Below are 18,578 nucleotides of genomic sequence, written 5' to 3'. Positions count from 1 at the left end.
TCTTAGTTCCCTAACGAAGGATGAAGCCCGCGTCCCCCCGCATCACAAGGTGGATTCCCAGCCACTGGACCACCAGGGATGTCCCTGTCTGTTTTGTTTTAATCTCGCCATGTGAACATATCATCTGTATGTAGGTAATAATTGTAGTATATGAACATGTTTCCATTTGCTTGCTTTTATTGAACATTATAAGCACTTCTGGTCTTCATAACTTTTTCAGTGACTGATCATATCCAGCAATCGACATGCCATGATATACCTAACACTTTCCCTTTGTTAGACATTAGACTGATTCCAGTTTTTCTCTTCTTTAGAGGACATTTTAGTGAATTTATGAACCTGTCTCCCTTCCCCCTTTCTGGGTAAAATTCCAGCAGTGGCAATTATTAGATCACAGAATATAAAAAGTTTTTTGCTCTTGAAATGTATTGCCAGTTTCTTTCCAAAGAAGTACCAGTTTTTACAGCCATCAGCAATGTGCAGTGGTGTGCATTTTACCATATTAGAAAAAAAAAAAAAAAACTTACAAAAATATAGATCCAATCTGGCAGGACTGTGATAGCAGCCTCCATGCTCTTCCCACCCACCCTGAACAGCCTCCAAAGTGCTCTCTGAAACAGGCCGGATTGTCATTTGTTCTCCTACACTTCCGTGATGGCTCAGACAGTAAGGAGTCTGCCTGCAGTGCCGGAGACCCGGGTTCAGTCCCTGGGTTAGGAAGATTCCCTGGAGAAGGAAATGCCAACCCACTGCAGTATTCTTGCCTGGAAAATCCCATGGATGGAGAAGCCTGGCAGGCCCCAGTCCATGAGGTCACGAAGAGTCGGACAGGACTGAGCGGCTTCACTCTTACTTGTAACAGTCCTTAGCATTTATTGAACAATTACTATGTAGCCCCAGTTCTAAATGCTCTGCAAGTATTAACAAAATCCTCACAGCGGCCCTGTGACAATCCCCATTTTACAGTTGAGGGGCCTGAGGGACCAAGCAGTGATGGGCGCCCACAGAGCAAGCAGATAATCCCAGACAATGTCTCCCCACTGGCCTTGCGCTGACCCCCGAGGTGACTGTGTTTCAAACCTAGCCAGCAGCCCTGCTGGTTGGGATTTGTCTGGCGTTTTTCTCATGAGTGAGTTACTAGAGGAAGAAGACCACAGAGATAAAGTTCCATTCTCTCTCGGGCTGGATGCTTATCAGGACGCCTTGTCACTGTTGACGCTGCCCCTGATGCCGTCCTCAGGTCCTCAGGCAGTGCTCGTCAGGGTCCTCTGCTGGGCGGTGACTCTGCTTCCCCTTCCCACGCTGTACCCTTTGGAAGAAGTCACCCTGCACGACCCACACATAAGGGGTGGGGGTTACGCAGCCCCTCCACGAGGGCGGAGGCTCTGCATCAGCTATTTGAAACTCTTCTGCATGGATTTGTCTGGTCCTCATTTTCTTTGTAACTGTGGACTCTGAGATACTTATTTTGTACTCTTAAGTTTAATCCAATACTGCTTTATTTTCTTGCCCAGATTGTTCCAGCTTTGGCCGCTGGGGGCTCTTTGATACAGTGCCTGTCCCTTTCACAGACTCCCATCGTTGGTGGAGTTTGGGGGGTTGGTTTTGTTTGCATCAGCACTTCCTGGTACTACAAGGTAGTCCAGACTTGTCTTATGTATTTTCAGCCCCTAACCTAGGATTCAGCCATTCCTCTGAGTCCTGTTTCTTTTTATTGGAGAATGAAATAATTTTGTTGAAGAGCCAAATGACTTCAATGTGCATCAGATTCCTAAGTTTCTCCTCTCTGAGAGTGACACTTCTAGGCTCCAACAACCTCTCTCCTATCCAGAGGAACCAGTTGTGTTTGGAGCTTGTCAGTCACAAGCAGTGCTTTGAGCTCTCCTCAGTCAGTCAGCATCTCAGACATCCAGACAGCACATTCCCCAGACAACCAGATTAATGAGTATTTCACTGGTTTTTTCCTCCAACAATTACAAAAGTTTAACAAAAATGTTCAGTAATAAAATGTACACAACCCAATTTTTATAGTAAAATGCAGGGGAGGGGAGCATGTGGACACCATTGAATCTCTGATGAACACAGCCATTGTTTGTACTGATTCCAAGACCGTGACGGGATAATGTCTCCTCGTACCGCCACCAGTCCAGTATTGTTCTGTTGCCCACCAGTAGCCATCTCCACACGTTCACCTGTCACAAAATTCATAAAAGGATCAGATCCCCACAGTATTCCTTGGACATATCTGCCACATTTAATTTCAGCAATAACTTCTTGTCCATACATTTCTTCAGCTCAGGAGGGTGAGCTCAAAGACACCTCCCACTGTCCTGTCCCTTTAAGATCAGAATTCAAGATGAAAGTCTGTGCACTTGTCGTGCCTGTTCAGACCTCTTCGGATATGGTTGGTGGTTCTCAGGTTTGAGGCTGACCTGTGATGACTAAGTTACAGAACAAAACAAATAATCAGCAGCTGCACCCTGGGAGCGCAGGTCCTAGAGCAGAGCTCCCCAGCTGGTAAATGGGGAATGGTGTACACGTGGCAGAGACCCCGATCACCTTGCCTTCAGAAGGGTGGCAACTGAGTGCTCACGACCTGGACAGTGCTCAGAGAGCATTGCCCGAGGAGTCCAGGGCGCTCAGAGCTGTGTGTCTGGTCCATCTCTAGTTTTTCACTTGGTCTCTGTATAGCATGTTTTTTCTTTCTTTCTCCCCCTCCCTGCCCCCCTTCTTCTTTTTTTATTTTTTATTTTTTTTACAGTTTTGGTGAAATATACATAACACAAGATTTACCATCAGTACAATTTAGTGGTACTAAATACATTCAGATTGTTCAACAACCATTATCACCATCATCTACTGCCATAACTTTTCATTCTGTAAAACAGAAACTGTGTCTTTGAGACAGCAGTTCCCCATTCCCTGCTCCTCCCAGCAAGTGGCAGCCACCCATATCCTTTTCCATCTTCAGATCTGGTGCTCTCAGGACCGCCTGTAACAGAAATCATAGAGCGTTTGTCATCCTGTGACTCCCATCTGACTCAGCATAATGTCCTCGGGGTTCATCCCCATTGCAGCCCCCATCAGATTTTTTCTCCTTTTTCAGGCTGAATCACTGCGCTGTATGAGTAGGCCGCATTCTCCTTATCCATTCAGCATGCTCATCGTTACTGCTCGCACCTCATTTTTCTTACTCTGTATTGGAGTGTAGTATATTTACAATGTAGTGTTAGTGTTGGGTGTACGGCAGAGGTTCAGTTGTACGTATATCCTTTTCCAGATTCTTTTCTCGTCTAGGTTATTTGTTTATCTTGGCTGCCCTAGACCTTTGTTGCTGTGTGGGCTTTCTCTAGCTGTGGGGAGGAGGACTCCCATTGCGGTGGCTTCTCTTGCTGAGGAGCGGGGGCTCTAGGTGCACGGGCTTCAGTAGTTGTGGCGAAAGGGCTCAGCTGCTCTGTGGCTTGCGGGTCCTTCCCGATCAGGGCTCAGGCCCGTGTGCCCTGCACTGGCAGGCGTTCTGTCCTCGTGCAGGTCATCGCAGAGTACTGGGGCGAGTTCCCCGTGCTCTGACAGTGGGTCCTTGTTGATTATCTGTTTCATGTGCAGTCGTGTATATTATATGTATGTAATTGCTCCCTCCCCGACACTTCCCCACCCCGTAAGTTTGTTTTCTAAGTCTCTGAGTCTGTTTAGTAAATAAGTTCATTTGTGTCATTGTTTAGATTCCACATGTAAGTGATACCATAGATGTTTGTCTTAGTTGATCATTTCAGTCCATCCATGTTGCTGCAAAGGGCTGTATTTAATTCTTTTCTATGACTGTCACGTCAAGTTTCTTTTGTCTCCATTCCCCTATGCATTTCTGCAGGCAAGGTAGGCAGAGGCTTGAAAGTCACATAGTGCAGGTTGGAATCCTAGGTCCTGGTTTTACTGATTGTGAGACCTTGATTAGCAAATTACTTAACCCCTCTGAGCTTGATTCCCCATCTGTAAAATGGATAAAGAGGAGCATTACTCATCTCAGAGACTGTTGTTAGAATTAAACAAGAGGGTACAGACGTGCAGAGACTTTGCACAGCGCCAGGCATGTGACAGGTGTTCAGCAAATCTTAGCCACTAAAACATGCTGCTCATGTGTAGTTTCTCATTCTCGTTGGGCATGAGGTTGAGGAGGAAAATCCTAAGGAATTAAATCTCTGAGATGATTTCAAGCCTTGCCATGAATGCTCTTTAGTGTACTGCCAATGGTGTGAAGGTGGATGATAGACCGTCCTGTGTCCTGGGTGCCTGTGGGCGCTGGGGTGAGCTCCCGCACTTCTGCAGGAGGCGCCCACCGTGCCGCCAGTGTCATTGGGGAGCCGGGGAGGCTGGTGCGGGCTCCGCGGGCTCTGGCTCCGCCTCATCCCAGCTCTCACCCACTGCCCTGCTCCAAGAGGGGGAAGCCGGAGGAGTCGGGAACAAGTTGTCTTTGTGCTCTGCTCTTGGTCTGCTCAGCAGCACTGTGGGTACTGGCAGACACACCAGGGAAGACGCCGGGATTCAGAGGCGCACTGGAGTGGCGGTGGGAGGCTTTCTGGGTCTGCGGCCCGACTGGGAAGCGGACATGTTGTTGTGGGCGGGGCCCTCTGCTGCCTTGGTTTTGAAATCGTTCGCAGATGGGCTGAGAGCGGGACGTGAGCACGTGTAGTCAGCCTCCCTCAATGGTGAAGGGCAGCTGGGGGCGTTGCCTCGCCAAGACGATGGACTGCGGAGGACCACATATAAAGCACTGAGGCCTGATTTCTGGGGCGTCAGGATCTTGTGTGAGCTGGACCCTCTTAGAGGGATGAGGTCCACCCTCCAGCAGTGGTAGGTCGGTTCTGGGACTGGCCCTTTATTCCCGGGGTGGCCTTGAGGGCTGACGGGCACGAGGACCTCTCCGGCTCCTCGCTGTCCAGTCCAGGGACAGCTGGGTCCTGGGTTCTTCCCAGCAGTCCGTTCTCAGTGAACCCCTCATTCTCCGAGTGGATGTGTGTATCGCTGATCCAGATGCCGTGTGATTGCAGGATCCAGTGAGACCCAGGAGCAGCCGTCCAGTGGCTCCGAGGAGGCGTCTGGGACAGAGGACGAGGAGGAGGACGCACCCAGCTTCGTCACGGGGCGATGACGGGGCTGGCCCCGCGACTCCGAACGCCCTCCCAGAGCCTCATGGAGAGATGCAGTGGGAGCCCCTCCTGAGGACTCACAGCCCCGCTGCGGGCAGGACTCAGCCGGTAGGGAGAGGACTGGCCGCCTGGACACACGAGGGCACTGCCAAGCGGGGCTCGTTAATGTTCTCGCTGTAAGGGGGGAGCTGTATGACCTGGCGCCCCCACCTGCTCTCATATAAGTGGACAGTGATGAGCTTGGGGCTGGTTTCTGTGAAACGAATGTTTGTTTAGTAAAGAACAGAAAAAGTCCAGGTTTTGTTCGGACCTGTGACGTGCTGATTACAGCAGCTGCAGAGAGGCTGTGACATGACACGATAGGGAGGGGCTGGTCCCAGACCCAGAGGAAGCAGCCTCGGCTCTGGAAGGAACCCCCACTGCAGGGCGCGGGGCCTCCGTTCCCTTCAGCTGAGGGTGCAGAGTGCACCCCAGGACTCACCCCTGCTCCCCGCATCCCGGCAGCTGCAGAGGGAGACCTGGGACTGAGCCAGGGGTGGAGCCAACAGAGAGGACCTTGGCGTGTGAGGAGGACTTCAGAAAACCAACTGGTCATAGAAAGTCAGCAGGTAGAGGAGCCAGGCTGGGCTGGACCAGAGCAGGTGGCCTGGGGAACCCCGCTGGACCACAGGGGTGCGGGTGACGCTGGCCAAAAGCTACACTTTCGTCGAGAGGGAAAGGGGGATCTAAGCGGAAAATGGAAGGTGACTGAGGGCAGCCTTTCAGGCCAATGGGAGAGACAGAGATGGTTTAGCCTTCGCTCACGTTTTTGGTATCTCCCAAGTTTCTAGGTCTATTTTGTGCCTTTTATAGAAAGTTTGATAGAATTAAGGAAATAGTGGTTTCAAGTGAAGGGAAATGAGGAAACATCTTACGTTTCTTGATTTCCCTGGCTCCATCCTGAACCTTGTGACATCTGTGATAACGTCTGTCTGTCCACAGTTTAGGTCACAGGAATTTTCTTTCCCAGGAAGCTGAAATGGAAAGTCAGCCCTCATAAATTAGAACACAGCCTGGCTGTCTGTCTGAAAGTGGTATTTCTCTTTCATTAGGGACTGACCGGTTGGTTCTGTGTCCTCCTGTCTTTGAACTGTTGGTTTCCTTCGTCCCCTCAAAGTGTGTGTGTCAGAGCTCGTGCTCTGAGCCTGGACCCTGGGACTGAGTCCTGGCCCTGCCTCTGATGGGACAGGGAATGGGCGATCCCTGCCCAGTGCCCCGGGCCAGGAGCTCGGAGCTTGCGCAGCAGATGCGTGCCGGGCAGGTGGGCGGATGACTAGACTGGGCGCTTGTTTCTGCCTTTACTGGGTGTCAGGAGATGCTGCTCAGGGAGCTGTTCTTCAGCTCCCAGTGACGTAGCGGCCTCAGTGCCTTAGGCTGAACGACTCGCAGGCCTTCTGTACCAGCCGGATCCTGGGCTCCACTCTCCCAGTCCACTCAGCAGAACCAAGCGACAGACACTGCGCTTCGTGTTATCAGACCCAGTTCACTGCAGGGCATCAAGCAAGGAGAACAGGCCAGCTGGTGCTCAAAAGCCCAAAAGACTGCGAGGGAGAGGGCCACAGGGTGTGATCAGCTCATGTGCGGTTCTGATTGGTTGGTGGTGAGTAAATGAGCAATGTTTGGGGACTCTCAGCTTTCTGGTTCCAGCCCATCCGGGCTCTACGCTGCTGGTGGTCCTCGGGCAGGCAACTGCTTTCACCTGGGGGGAATCTTATGCCTGCAAAACAACTCAAGGGTGTGGCTCGGGATACTACTTAGAGCCCTTGAGGAGGAACTAAAGGGCCTTGACTTTATGGCCGAATTATTTTGTCTTTCTTGACTGCTTTCCTTTGTTTCTTCATTTTCTCATCTTTAATTAAATTTGTGCAAGAATGTGGGAGAAAGTCATTGACCTTGTTTTCATTTTAAAATTCTTTTCATTTTTAAAAGAATTCTCAAGTTGCTTGGTGCCAGTACTTTGTATTGTGAAAACATTACCCCTGATGGCTTTGTCACAGCACCTGGACAAATGCTTGAAAATTAGACACAGTACAATGAGGATAGAGATGTAAACACACCTTCCGTATACCCAGAGTTTGTTACAGATGGCAACCAGGAAAATCAGTTTTGGAGTGAGTCATTTTTATATAAATTCTGTAACCAAGGAGTCTTTTGAATTAATTCTATTTATTTGGGATTCAGCTTCTCCAGGGCTATTTTTTAAAATATATTTATATATGTGTGTGTATATATATATATAAACAGGAACTGTTGGCCACTGCACATCTTTTTTGTGGTTAAAATGTAAAGTAGTTTTATTACCTAGTACTTTTCTGCCTAAATAATCTAGTGCCTTCTCCTTGGAAGCTATAGCTTGAGCTGTCTTGCTAATTACTACAGTAAGTCCCCTACATACAAACCCCCAAATTGCGAACTTTCACAGATGTGTGTTCCACGCCATCAGGTGTGAGCGAAGCTGCCCTCCATCTCCTACTGCTGACTGCCCTTCAGCTCCACCGTCTCCCTCCCCAGTCAGTAACTCTTCTCAGCTGCTGACTCAGCGCCAGCTGTTACATGGCTGTGCTTCTCAAGGTCCTGCACTGTAAGATTAGAAGTTTGTTTTTTCTGCTTATGTGTTACTTGTGTGAAAGTATGAGCCTAGTACCGTACTACAGAGCCATCGTGTTAGTTAGGTACCTAGACTAACTTTCTGGACTTACGAACTCATTTATAGGTAGGGGACTCACTGTATTCCTAAAGAAAGGCATTTCATGGCCGCTGATAGTGTCCTTGAGTCTGATACAGTTCAGAAAGTTCAGGTTCTCAGTAATACAGGAACGTGTCTGAACCCATGTCCGTAATAGGCACCCAGGTCCATACTGAATGCTACAGTTACTTCATTTTGATTTTGTAAATGCTTCTTTAAAGTAGATGTATACAGTGTATGTTTGATAAACTAGAACAGCCTGTATAAACCAAAATAGCTTCTCTATACCTTGGTATGTGAAAGTTTCCATTATTTTCCTCCTTTTGTTTGCAAATCTTTCAGTAGAAAGCATTGATGATTCAAAATACTTGTCCCTCAATGCTAGGCCTCCTTTTATATATATATTTAAGTATATAAAATATTAAATATGAGAAAAACTAATCAAACATAGTCAACAAGCTCACAGGTATGCTAATTTTATAGGCTATACATTATCATTTATACCAAATTGTCACACAAACATTGTACATATGCTTTCAGAGTACAGTTAAAAGCAAGTGGTGATAAACGTCATGAGTACTCAACTTGACGAGAATTTTCAGTCTTGAACTCTGAAGTCAGAAGTATGATTAGAAATAAAACTTTGTTTTGACAGAGAGCCACACATTTGGTGAACAGTTCAGCTGAATTACAGTGGACCTTACAGACCTGGTGCAGATTCTTGGGTCAGCGGTCTACCCCTCTGTCGTCTTTTTCCCGGCCTGGTGTCAGCGTTATTGGAGGTCAGCAGTGCTCTCTCTAGGCCAGTCTGGCGCAGAAGCCCTGAGTGGGAAATAATTCATTCAGGAGTCGGTTTCTGTCAGTTTCCACTGTGCATGAGCCACTAAATACCTGATGAGAGACCTTTCATTTGGGTTGGAGAGAGTCTCAGTAAATGATGTCTTTTCCAGTATAATGTGTATATGTATAATCTCCTGGTTGTGGATCACGGGGCATCTGATCTTCATCCAAAGACAGATTACTGTGATCAGCTTCAGAAACAAGCTTGGAATATTCCTTTAAAACTTAGACTTTATAATATAACAACAAGGTCATCTTTGATGTAGATAATACAACAACCTCAGCATATACAAAACATCATCTCTCTAAATTACCCTTTGTGGCTCAGACGGTAAAGAATCTGCCTGCAATGTGGGGCACCTGGGTTCAGTCCCTGGGTCGGGAAGATCCTCTACAGAGGGAAATGGCAACCCACTCCAGTATTCTTGCCTAGAGAATTCCATGGACACTATAGTCCATGGAGTTGCAAAGAGTTGGAAATGAGTGAGCGACTGACACTGCCAAATTAAGTCGTTTTGATAAACTTGGCCTGATTATTTACCTAAGTGTAATTGATCATATAGGCTCCTTTAAATTGACTGTGCCAGAATTTTTCCTAAGGAATATCAAATTTAACTTTTTAAAAAGATTTCCTTATGTCTAGAAAATACAGACTAAAAGTTGTTATAACTATTCATCAGTTAACTCAGTCCCATGTAACTGGTCCTTGATCTTGTTAACAGTTTGATGAAACCATCGGGGTTTCCATTAGAATTAATTTCTTACCCAGTTCATCGGTATGATCTGGAAGTTATCAGAATCTTGTACTTGCCAGAAAGTCCTTTCTGTGAGTCTTCTTAAAGATGAGGCATTTTTGCAAATATTTTGAAATATCTATGAATGACAAGGGACTTGAAAAGATGCAGTTAAGGATATGATTACCGTGCAGTTGACAAAGAAGCCTAACCAAGTTGCTGTGACATACAATATTTTAACAACTTACTGACCAGAGACATCTCTTTTGTTATCTGAACACTATTGATCAAAGACATTTCCACATTCACTTACATAACAAATTGCTGGCCAGAGGCATTTGTTTCTGCAAAAATTCCCCAGTCAGTAATGTGTTAACAAGAATTCAGATTGATAACAAATGGTATAATTTCTAGAACACTTAATGACATTTACCCATACAATATTACTTAAGGCTTATCACCACTCATTTGATAATGCTTCTCATGTAGTTTTAACACATTAACTTATAGCAGCTGAAATAAGTTTCACTTGAGTTTTAAAAGGCTTTTCCATTTCCTTTCAGTTCAGGTTCTACCTATTAAGCTAAGGACCATAGTCTCAAGACAGTGTGAGCTGTGTTTGCATTTAAAGGAAATGGGAGTTATAATTTCAGCTTTGTACCTAGGAAAACTTTTGCTCTCAGGGTTGGAATTTTGAAAAATTTTTATCAAACCAGATTTCTCTAACTGTATATGCAAAAAGGAAACAAAATTAGAAGGTCAAGAGTTTTATCTTGGCCATTCTCTGAAGTCTAAATAACATTGTGGCCACGTGGTGTTACACCAGAGTCATCTTTCTTTTCATAGAGATCTAGCTGAAAATTTCCCAGTTTTGTAAGATACGCTAGGGGACTACAAGAGGCAATAGAGCTCTGATTTCTTATCTTTTCAAAGAGCTGCATTATCAGAAACGGATCAGAACCAGGCAACCCAGTGCTCAAAGGCCCCTCAGATCCTAGTTCCCAGCACAAGGATGGAAGATTTCCTACCTGCTGTTCCAGAGAGGGGTAAGAGCAACCAGCCTTGGTGTATGCGGAGTTTCCCAAGTGGCCCACGCGGTGCAGGATGGCTGAGGGATTCCCCAGCCGGAAGAGAAGGCTCTACTTAGAGCGGCACTGTGCTCAAAACCAGACGACCAAGTTCTGTGCTCCTCCCCCGGCGCCCCCCACACACCAGGAAGGGCAGCTTCCAGTCACAGGAGCCCAGCAGGGAGACGTCCCACTGCTCACCAGTAACGCCTCCAGAGCAGAACTGGAGCCTCGCGTGCTTCACCACAGAACCGAGACTGCCGTGGGCCAGGCAGCACTCAGACTGTCCCGGCGAGGCTGCTGCTCGGCCCGCTGCTGGACCGGATCCGAGCGCTGCAGCCGGCCGGGGCGGACTTGCCCCTCGCTGCAACAACACAAAGTAACCGCTCCAGCAATCCCACTCCTACGAGTTTACCCAGACTCAGCTATCATTTAAGGTACACACACCCCCATGTTCACAGCAGCACTGCTCACAATAGCCAAGACATGGAAACCACCTGAATGACCATCGACAGATTGCTGGATAAAGATGTATATAGATACAGTGGAAGACCACTCAGCCATGCAAAATAATGCCATTTGCAGCAACATGGATCCAACTAGAGATTTATCATTCAAAGTGAAGTCAGAGACAGGGACTTCCCTAACAGTCCACTGGTTAAGACTCTGCTCCCCATTCAGTGAGTGCTGCAAAAAAAAAATATATATATGATACCATGTATATGTAATACAACACAGATGAACCTGTGGAGCAGAATCAGGGACACGGAGCAGACTGGTGGTTGGGGGGAGGGGTGTTGGGAGGGGGTGGAGTGGGAGGTTGAGGTTAGCATCTGTGAGTTTTTATATTTAGGTAAACAGGGTCCTACTGGATGGCACAGAGCTATATTCAATATCCTATGATAAACCATAATGGAAAATATTTAAAATGTGTATACACACACAACTGAATCACTTTGCTGTACATCAGTACATCTAACACACCAGAGGCTGTCCCCAAGAAGCCCCCCAACCCAAGTCCTGCTCAGTTTAATTTCTTCAGAAATGAAAAATGTGTAGAAAAAGGGAACGATTAGGTGTCATCAGTGAGGAGGGAGAGAGACCCACATCCCCCCCCCCCCCAAAAAAAAAGATTAATGCCCTTTGTGACAGTTACCAAACCAGGATCATTTTGCCCAACATGCAGCAGCCAGGATGCTGAGATGCCAGGGTTTGCAGGAAAGAGGGTTTATTCACAAGGCAGTCAAGCAACAAGACAGAGCAAGTCTCAGATTCACCTCCTGGAAGGCAAAGGGCTCCTGGTGTTCATGGTGTGAAAAAGCAAGGCAGCCCGTGGCGTGGGGGCAGTGGGGATGGGGAGTTGGAGAAAGCTTGGCAATTGTCATTCTGTGCGGATGTAACTAAGCTACAGGCCTCTGCACATTCAAAAGTGGAGCTGCTTACAGCACGATCTGACGGTTACCCTTTGAGGTCAGAAGGTCACCAAGTGGACACACGGGCCAGCCCATTTGGAAGGTCATAGGTCCTATCCAGCCCTAGCCAGCTTAGCTCAGACTAGACACAGCTGACTCCAGCCCCCTGGTAAACAACAAATACTGTTCAGGCTGCGTGCTTCTCCTTGACACACAAGTCTCAGAACAAATGACCCTGATCAGTGCAGGCTGAGGAAACGGATTTGACTGATAATTACCCTCAGTTTCGTTCCCCCATGTCTTCTGATCACTCCTCGATCTTCAGAGTGGCGGGGGCGATGACAGATTTACAGAGCTGTGTTAGCCCTCTGCCTCTTACCAGTGTCCGCGCAGGCTCGCTCAGTGGTGTCCGACTCTGGGCGACACCATGGACTGCAGCCCGCCAGGCTCCTCTGTCCGTGGGATTCTCCAGGCAAGAATACTGGAGGGAGCTGCGTTTCCTCCTCCAGGGGATCTGCCGAACCCAGGGATTGAACCCACATCTCCTGCATTGGCAGGCGGACTCTTTACCACTGAGCCACCTGGGAAGCCGCCCTCTTAACAGCACAACATTGTACATCAACTGTACTCCAATTAAAAGTTTTCCTAAAAAGCTTAGGGCTAACAAGGGCTTGAAGAATGCAGCTGTTGATTGCTCACTTAAACATTCTTTTGTTCCCAGTTTCCAGTGAGCACTTTGATCCCAACAAACAGATAACCACCTCTGTACCAACTGTCACAGGCCCAAGACTGATAATCAAAATGGCAAAGACCAACTCTGAGGGGGACACACATATTGTTAAAATTTAGGCCCCAGATCTTATCTAGGACACGGTCAAGCCAGGGCGATGTCTTATCTTCTTACTGGAGAGTCCCAATCATTAGCAGTTTGACTGAAACACTTAGACACTAAATATGGAAGGAACACAGGCTGGAAAAATACACATGTTTTCTATTCTCACCTAACAGAACCTTGACGGGTAGAAAAGGATTATTTTTTTTTAAATCTGAGGTCACAAGGACCAAATTTCAGCTTAGACAAGGAAAAACAGGACAGGAAATTCTGTTGATTAGACTAAACAGATATGTAACATTGGAAGTCACAGTGAAGTTACGGACAGTTGAAAAATTAATGGCAGGCAGGACAAGAGGTAGGCATCATTAAATACAGAAAAAGATTTTGGATGAAATTTCCAACAGCTAGGACAAAGGTCTGTATAGTCAAAGCTATGGTTTTTCCAGTAGTCATGTATGGATGTGAGAGTTGTGAGAGTTTCTTTAATAAGAAAGCTGAGCGCCAAAGAATTGATGTTTCTGAAGTGTGTTGGAGAAAACTCTTGAGAGTCCCTTGGACTGCAATGAGATCAAACCAGTCCATCCTAAAGGAAATCAGTCCTGAATATTCATTGGAAGGACTGATGCTGAAGCTCCAATACTTTGGCCACCTGATGTGAAGAGCTGACTCATTAGAAAAGACCCTGATTCTGGGAAAGACTGAAGGCAGGAGGAGCAAGGGACAACAGGATGAGATTGTTGGATGGCATCACTGAGTCAATGGACATGAGTTCCAGCAAGCTCTGGGAGATGGTGAAGGACAGAAGCCTGGCGTGCTGCAGTCCATGGGGTCGAAAGGAGTCGGACGTGACTGACCAACTGAACACAGTCCCCGGTGGTCTGATGGTTAGCAATCTGCCTGCCAGTGTAGGGGACACGGGTTCCATCGATGTTCCGGGAGGATTTCACATGCCAGCGGCAACTCAGCCCTCGAGCGGTAACTACTGAGCCCACACTCCATAACCACTGAAGCCAGAGCACCCTAGAGCCTGTGCTCTGCAATGAGAAGCCACGGCAATAAGAAGCCCTCACACCCCAACTAGACAAAGCCTGAGCACAGCACTGAAGATCAAGCACAACCATAAATATTAAGAGAGCGAGCATTAAAGACATCCAACAGCTAGAGAGAGTACCAGCTTTTGCCCAGCTTTGAGAAATCTTAATCATTGAGTTGCCCTTCCAAGCCTTAATTTCTTTCTTGTGACTTCATTCTGAAAAGCTGCATAAGATCTGTTCGAGGTTCACCTGCCCACTGGGAGGAATCAGTGTAGGGGACCTGGAACCAGCCAAGGCTTGGAGTGATCTCTGTCGACAGTGCTCCACATATGGTTTCCATTTCCCATCACGATCCACACAGGGACTTCTCTAGTGGTCCAGTGGCTTAAGACTCCGAGCTCCCAATGCAGGGGGCCCAGGTTGAATTACTGGTCAGGGGACTAGATCCCACATGCTTCAGTTAAGACCTGCTGCTAAGTCACATCAGTTGCGTCCAACTCTGTGCGACCCCACAGACGGCAGCCCACCAGGCTCCCCCGTCCCTGAGATTCTCCAGGCAAGAATACTGGAGCGGGTTGCCATTTCCTTCTCCAATGCATGAAAGTGAAAAGTGAAAGTGAACTTCGCTCAGTCATGTCCGACTCTCAGCGACCCCATGGACTGTAGCCTACCAGGCTCCTCCGTCCATGGGATTCTCCAGGCAAGAGTACTGGAGTGGGTTGCCATTGCCTTCTCCAATTAAGAACTAGCACAGCCAAATAAATATATATATATATTTTTAATTGTGGGTCCAAATGTTTCAGAACCCAGCCATTCTCAGGAATCCCCACAACTTTCTCCTGAAAGTGGGAACTGCAAGCCCAGCTAGAGCCTCCCTTCGGTCAGGGGACAAGACTCTGTCCTTTTGAGACTTCAAAACCCAAGTGGTTGACAGAGGGCAGAGAACTATGCCTTTTCCTCAGACACCTTACAGCTTCATTCAACCACAAAGTTCAAAGTCAAAACTGTATTCTGGTCTCAGGCATCCTTTGTTTTACATGCAATCAAATGGGAATGTCCACATACTAGAGCGGGGCTCAGGACATGGAAGCAACCTAGATGCCCATCAGCAGACGAATGGATGAGGAAGCTGTGGTACATATACACCATGGAATATTACTCAGCCATTAAAAAGAATTCATTTGAATCAGTTCTAATAAGATGGATGAAACTGGAGCCCATTATATAGAGTGAAGTAAGCCAGAAAGATAAAGAACATTACAGCATACTAACACATATATATGGAATTTAGAAAGATGGTAATGTAACCCTATATGCAAAACAGAAAAAGAGACACAGATGTACAGAACAGACTTTTGGACTCTGTGGGAGAAGGTGAGGGTGGGATGTTTCGAGAGAACAGCATGAATATTATCTATAGTGAAACAGATCACCAGCCCAGGTGGGATGCATGAGACAAATGCTCGGGCCTGGTGCGCTGGGAAGACCCAGAGGAATCAGGTGGAGAGGGAGGTGGAAGGGGGGATCGGGATGGGGGATACATGTAACTCCATGGCTGATTCATGTCACTGTATTACAAAACCCACTGCAATGTTGTAAAGTAATTAGCCTCCAACTAATAAAAATAAATGGAAAAAAAAAATAGAGCGGGGCTCCCTCTTTTAGTTCAGGGGCCTTCAAATCTTTGGCCAGGATTTCTACAGATACCTTGCAGGAATTTTTAAGTCCCTGAGAACTTCCTGTCAGGCAGAACAGTTGTTTAACTCTTGTATCTAGATCTTTCCATTAAAAGCAAACAATTCTTGGGATTCAAATCTCAGGGGTATGCAAGCACAGAAGCGCGCGCGTACACACACACACACACACACCCCATTCTTCACACACAGACCATTCTTCTCACACACACACACACACCATTCTTCACACACAGACAACACCATTCTCACACACACACACACACACACACCATTCTTCAAATCCAGTAAGTAAACCAGCAAAAACCTCGTTTGAGCAGAGCAGTGAGGAGAATGTATGGGTTAGGGACTCATGGACAAGTATCTTCTACAATTTGATTAACTGCTTGTAAGTCATGCACAAACCAATATTCATCTGTGCTGTTTCTAGACGAGTAAAATTGGATTTCCCTGCTAGCTCAGATGGTAAACAGTCCGCAATGTAGGAGGCCTGGGTTCGATCCCTGGGTCGGGAAGATCCCCTGGAGAAGGAGATGGCAGCCCACGCCAGTATTCTTGCCTGGGAAATCCCCTGGACAGAGGAACCTGGAGGATCACAGTCCACGGATTCGCAGAGAGTCAAACATGACTTAGTGATAAAAACTGGAGTATAAGGTGACTCAGCGACACATTAAATCGTATTCCAAGAGGGCTGTCAGCAGGGATTGAATTCTGTGCTGCACCTGCTCCTTTAGTGGGCAGGTTTATTCTGATACAGTAATGATCAACTGTACATAAGGTATTTCATCCCGGTGTTTCTTCCATTTACAGAACAAATCTAGTTGCAAATTTGTATCATAACTTAAGGATCCATTTTTAGGCCCCAAGTCCAAAGGCTATCTTGGCACAAACAAACCAGACCAGAAATAAGACCAAAGACCAGAGCCCTGGGTGTCCAGCCCAGGTATGGAGTACCTGAGCAGCTGGGACCTTTTATACTTTTTTACCAAAATTCTGCTGACCCTATGGTCTTTGTCCCCCATGTCCTCTGCCTGCCTTTTTGGGAAAATTTGAGTCAAAGACTAAGTTTAATCAGAGAAGTGAGAAAATGTGGAAACAAATAGGAGTCAAAGGAGACTGAATAACCACAGTTTAGTCATATGTTAAGGACCCCTAGTTCCTTTCCAAGGGCTATAGAGGATACTCTGAGCCACATCCTGTGAGCTGTCTGACAGATACTGAAACCCCCATCACATGGAAGAAGTTCACTACATGATGACCAGGCTGTAGCCATGACATGCGTGTCCGCTCAGCCCCTCAGTCGTGGCCAACTCTTGGCGACCTCCTGGACTGTGGCCCACCAGGCTCCTCCTCTGTCCTTGGGATTTTCCAGGCAAGAATACTGGAGTGGGTTGCCATTTCCTTCTCCAGGGGGATCCTTCCTGACCCAGGAATCAAACTCCCATCTCCTGCGTGTCCTGCCTTGGCAGGCAGATTCTTTACCACCGCATCACCTGGGAAGTCCCGAGGCCGTGACAAAAGCTACCGAGGTTTCAAGAACTGTCCTCAAGGAAATGGGAACAAATCAACCCTGGAACTGAAGACCAACTGTACTTAAAACAAGATGATGCTGGTCAGACCACTGAGTGGCCAATTTCAGGATGACTATCGGAGTGCATGGAGCTCCCTCCCTCAGTCTATAAAAGCTCTTGGCCCCTGACTGTCGGGGAGGGGGTGGAGGGGGAGTTGGCTTTTGGTCAGGCATCTGCCCTGCACCCTCTCTACATTGGCATCCAAAATAAAAGACTTTCCTTTCCACCAACCTGGCCTCTTTTTATTGGTTTTTGAGCAGCCAGACCCTGGTCTCAGTTACACTGCCAGGTGGGCCTCTGCCCCTTCCCTCCCCAACCCCCACCCCCCGTCTGGCCGGGAATGCCAACCAGCCTAGGTACAGGTGTGTTCAGGCAGCTCAGTCCGGTCGCTCAATCGTGTCTGACTCTTTGCGACCCCATGAATCGCAGCACACCAGGCCTCCCTGTCCATCACCAACTCCCAGAGCTTACTCAAACTCATGTCCATCATGTCAGGGGTGCCATCCAGCCATCTCATCCTCTGTCGTCCCCTTCTGCTCCCGCCTTCAATCTTTCCGGCATCAGGGTCTTTTCAAGTGAGTCAGTTCTTTGCATCAGGTAGCCTAAGTACTGGGGTTTCAGCTTCAGCATCAGTCCTTCCAGTAAATATTCAGGACTGATTTCCTTTAGTATGGACTGGTTGGATCTCCTTGCAGTCCAAGGGACTCTCAAGAGTCTTCTCCAACACCACAGATCAAAAGCAATAATTCTTCGGTGCTCAGCTTTCTTTATAGTCCAACTCACATCCATACATGACTACTGGAAAAACCATAGCTTTGATTAGACGGACCTTTGTTGGCAAAGTAATGTCTCTGCTTTTTAATATGCTGTCTAGGTTGGTCATAACTTTTCTTCCAAAGAGCAAGCATCTTTTAATTTCATGGCTGCAGTCACCATCTGCAGTGATTTTGAAGCCCAGGGAAGTAAATCTGTCACTGTTTCCATTGTTTCCCCATCTGTTTGCCATGAAGTGATGGGACCTGGTGCCATGATCTTAGTTTTCTGAATATTGAGCTTTAAACCAACTTTTTCACTCTCTCTCACTTTCATCAAGAGGCTCTTTAGTTCTTCTTCGCTTTCTGCCATAAGGGTTGTGTCATCTGCATATCTGAGGTTATTAATATTTCACCCAGCAATCCTGATTCCAGCTTGTGCTTCATCCAGCCCAGCATTTCTCATGATGTACTCAGCATATAAGTTAAATAAGCAGTGTGACAATATACAGCCTTGATGTACTCCTTTCCCAATTTGGAACCAGTCTGTTCTATGTCCAGTTCTAACTGTTGCTTCCTGACCTGCATGCAGATTTCTTAGGAGGCAGGTCAGGTGGTCTGGTATTCCCATCTCTTTAAGAATTTTCCACAGTTTATTGTGATCCACACAGACAAAGGCTTTGTCATAGTCAATAAAGCAGAACTGGAACTCTCTAGCTTTTTCAATGTTGGCAATTTGATCTCTGGTTTCTGTGCCTTTTCCAAATCCA

General features: G+C 47.1%; 1 protein-coding gene and 1 long non-coding RNA gene across 3 annotated transcripts in view; one reads left to right on the top strand and one right to left on the bottom strand.

Moving 5' to 3' along the window:
* The window catches only part of PRKRIP1 (PRKR interacting protein 1), a 35,627-nt gene extending 18,341 nt beyond the window's left edge, over positions 1–17,286 (top strand). The window contains exon 6 of one of the 2 annotated variants that reach the window (XM_070460271.1): positions 8,525–17,286. In XM_070460271.1, the coding sequence (XP_070316372.1) occupies positions 8,525–8,556 (32 nt within the window). In that variant the 3' untranslated portion in view covers positions 8,557–17,286. Of the gene's footprint in view, positions 1–5,045; positions 7,067–8,524 lie in introns of those variants that run through there. The other variant, XM_020885326.2, reaches the window with a different exon arrangement.
* On the bottom strand, positions 160–17,369 carry LOC139032708 (uncharacterized). Its single transcript, XR_011485281.1, has 2 exons — positions 9,475–17,369; positions 160–8,691 (listed from the first exon to the last, which is right to left on the bottom strand). It is a non-coding gene; the product is annotated as an uncharacterized lncRNA (long non-coding RNA).
* Between the last annotated feature and the right edge of the window lie 1,209 nt (positions 17,370–18,578).

This window comes from Odocoileus virginianus, chromosome 33 (genome assembly GCF_023699985.2).
Source record: "Odocoileus virginianus isolate 20LAN1187 ecotype Illinois chromosome 33, Ovbor_1.2, whole genome shotgun sequence".
Lineage (NCBI taxonomy): Eukaryota > Metazoa > Chordata > Mammalia > Artiodactyla > Cervidae > Odocoileus > Odocoileus virginianus.
Note: the sequence above shows the minus strand (reverse complement) of the source record. Positions and strands in the feature narration are given on the sequence as shown.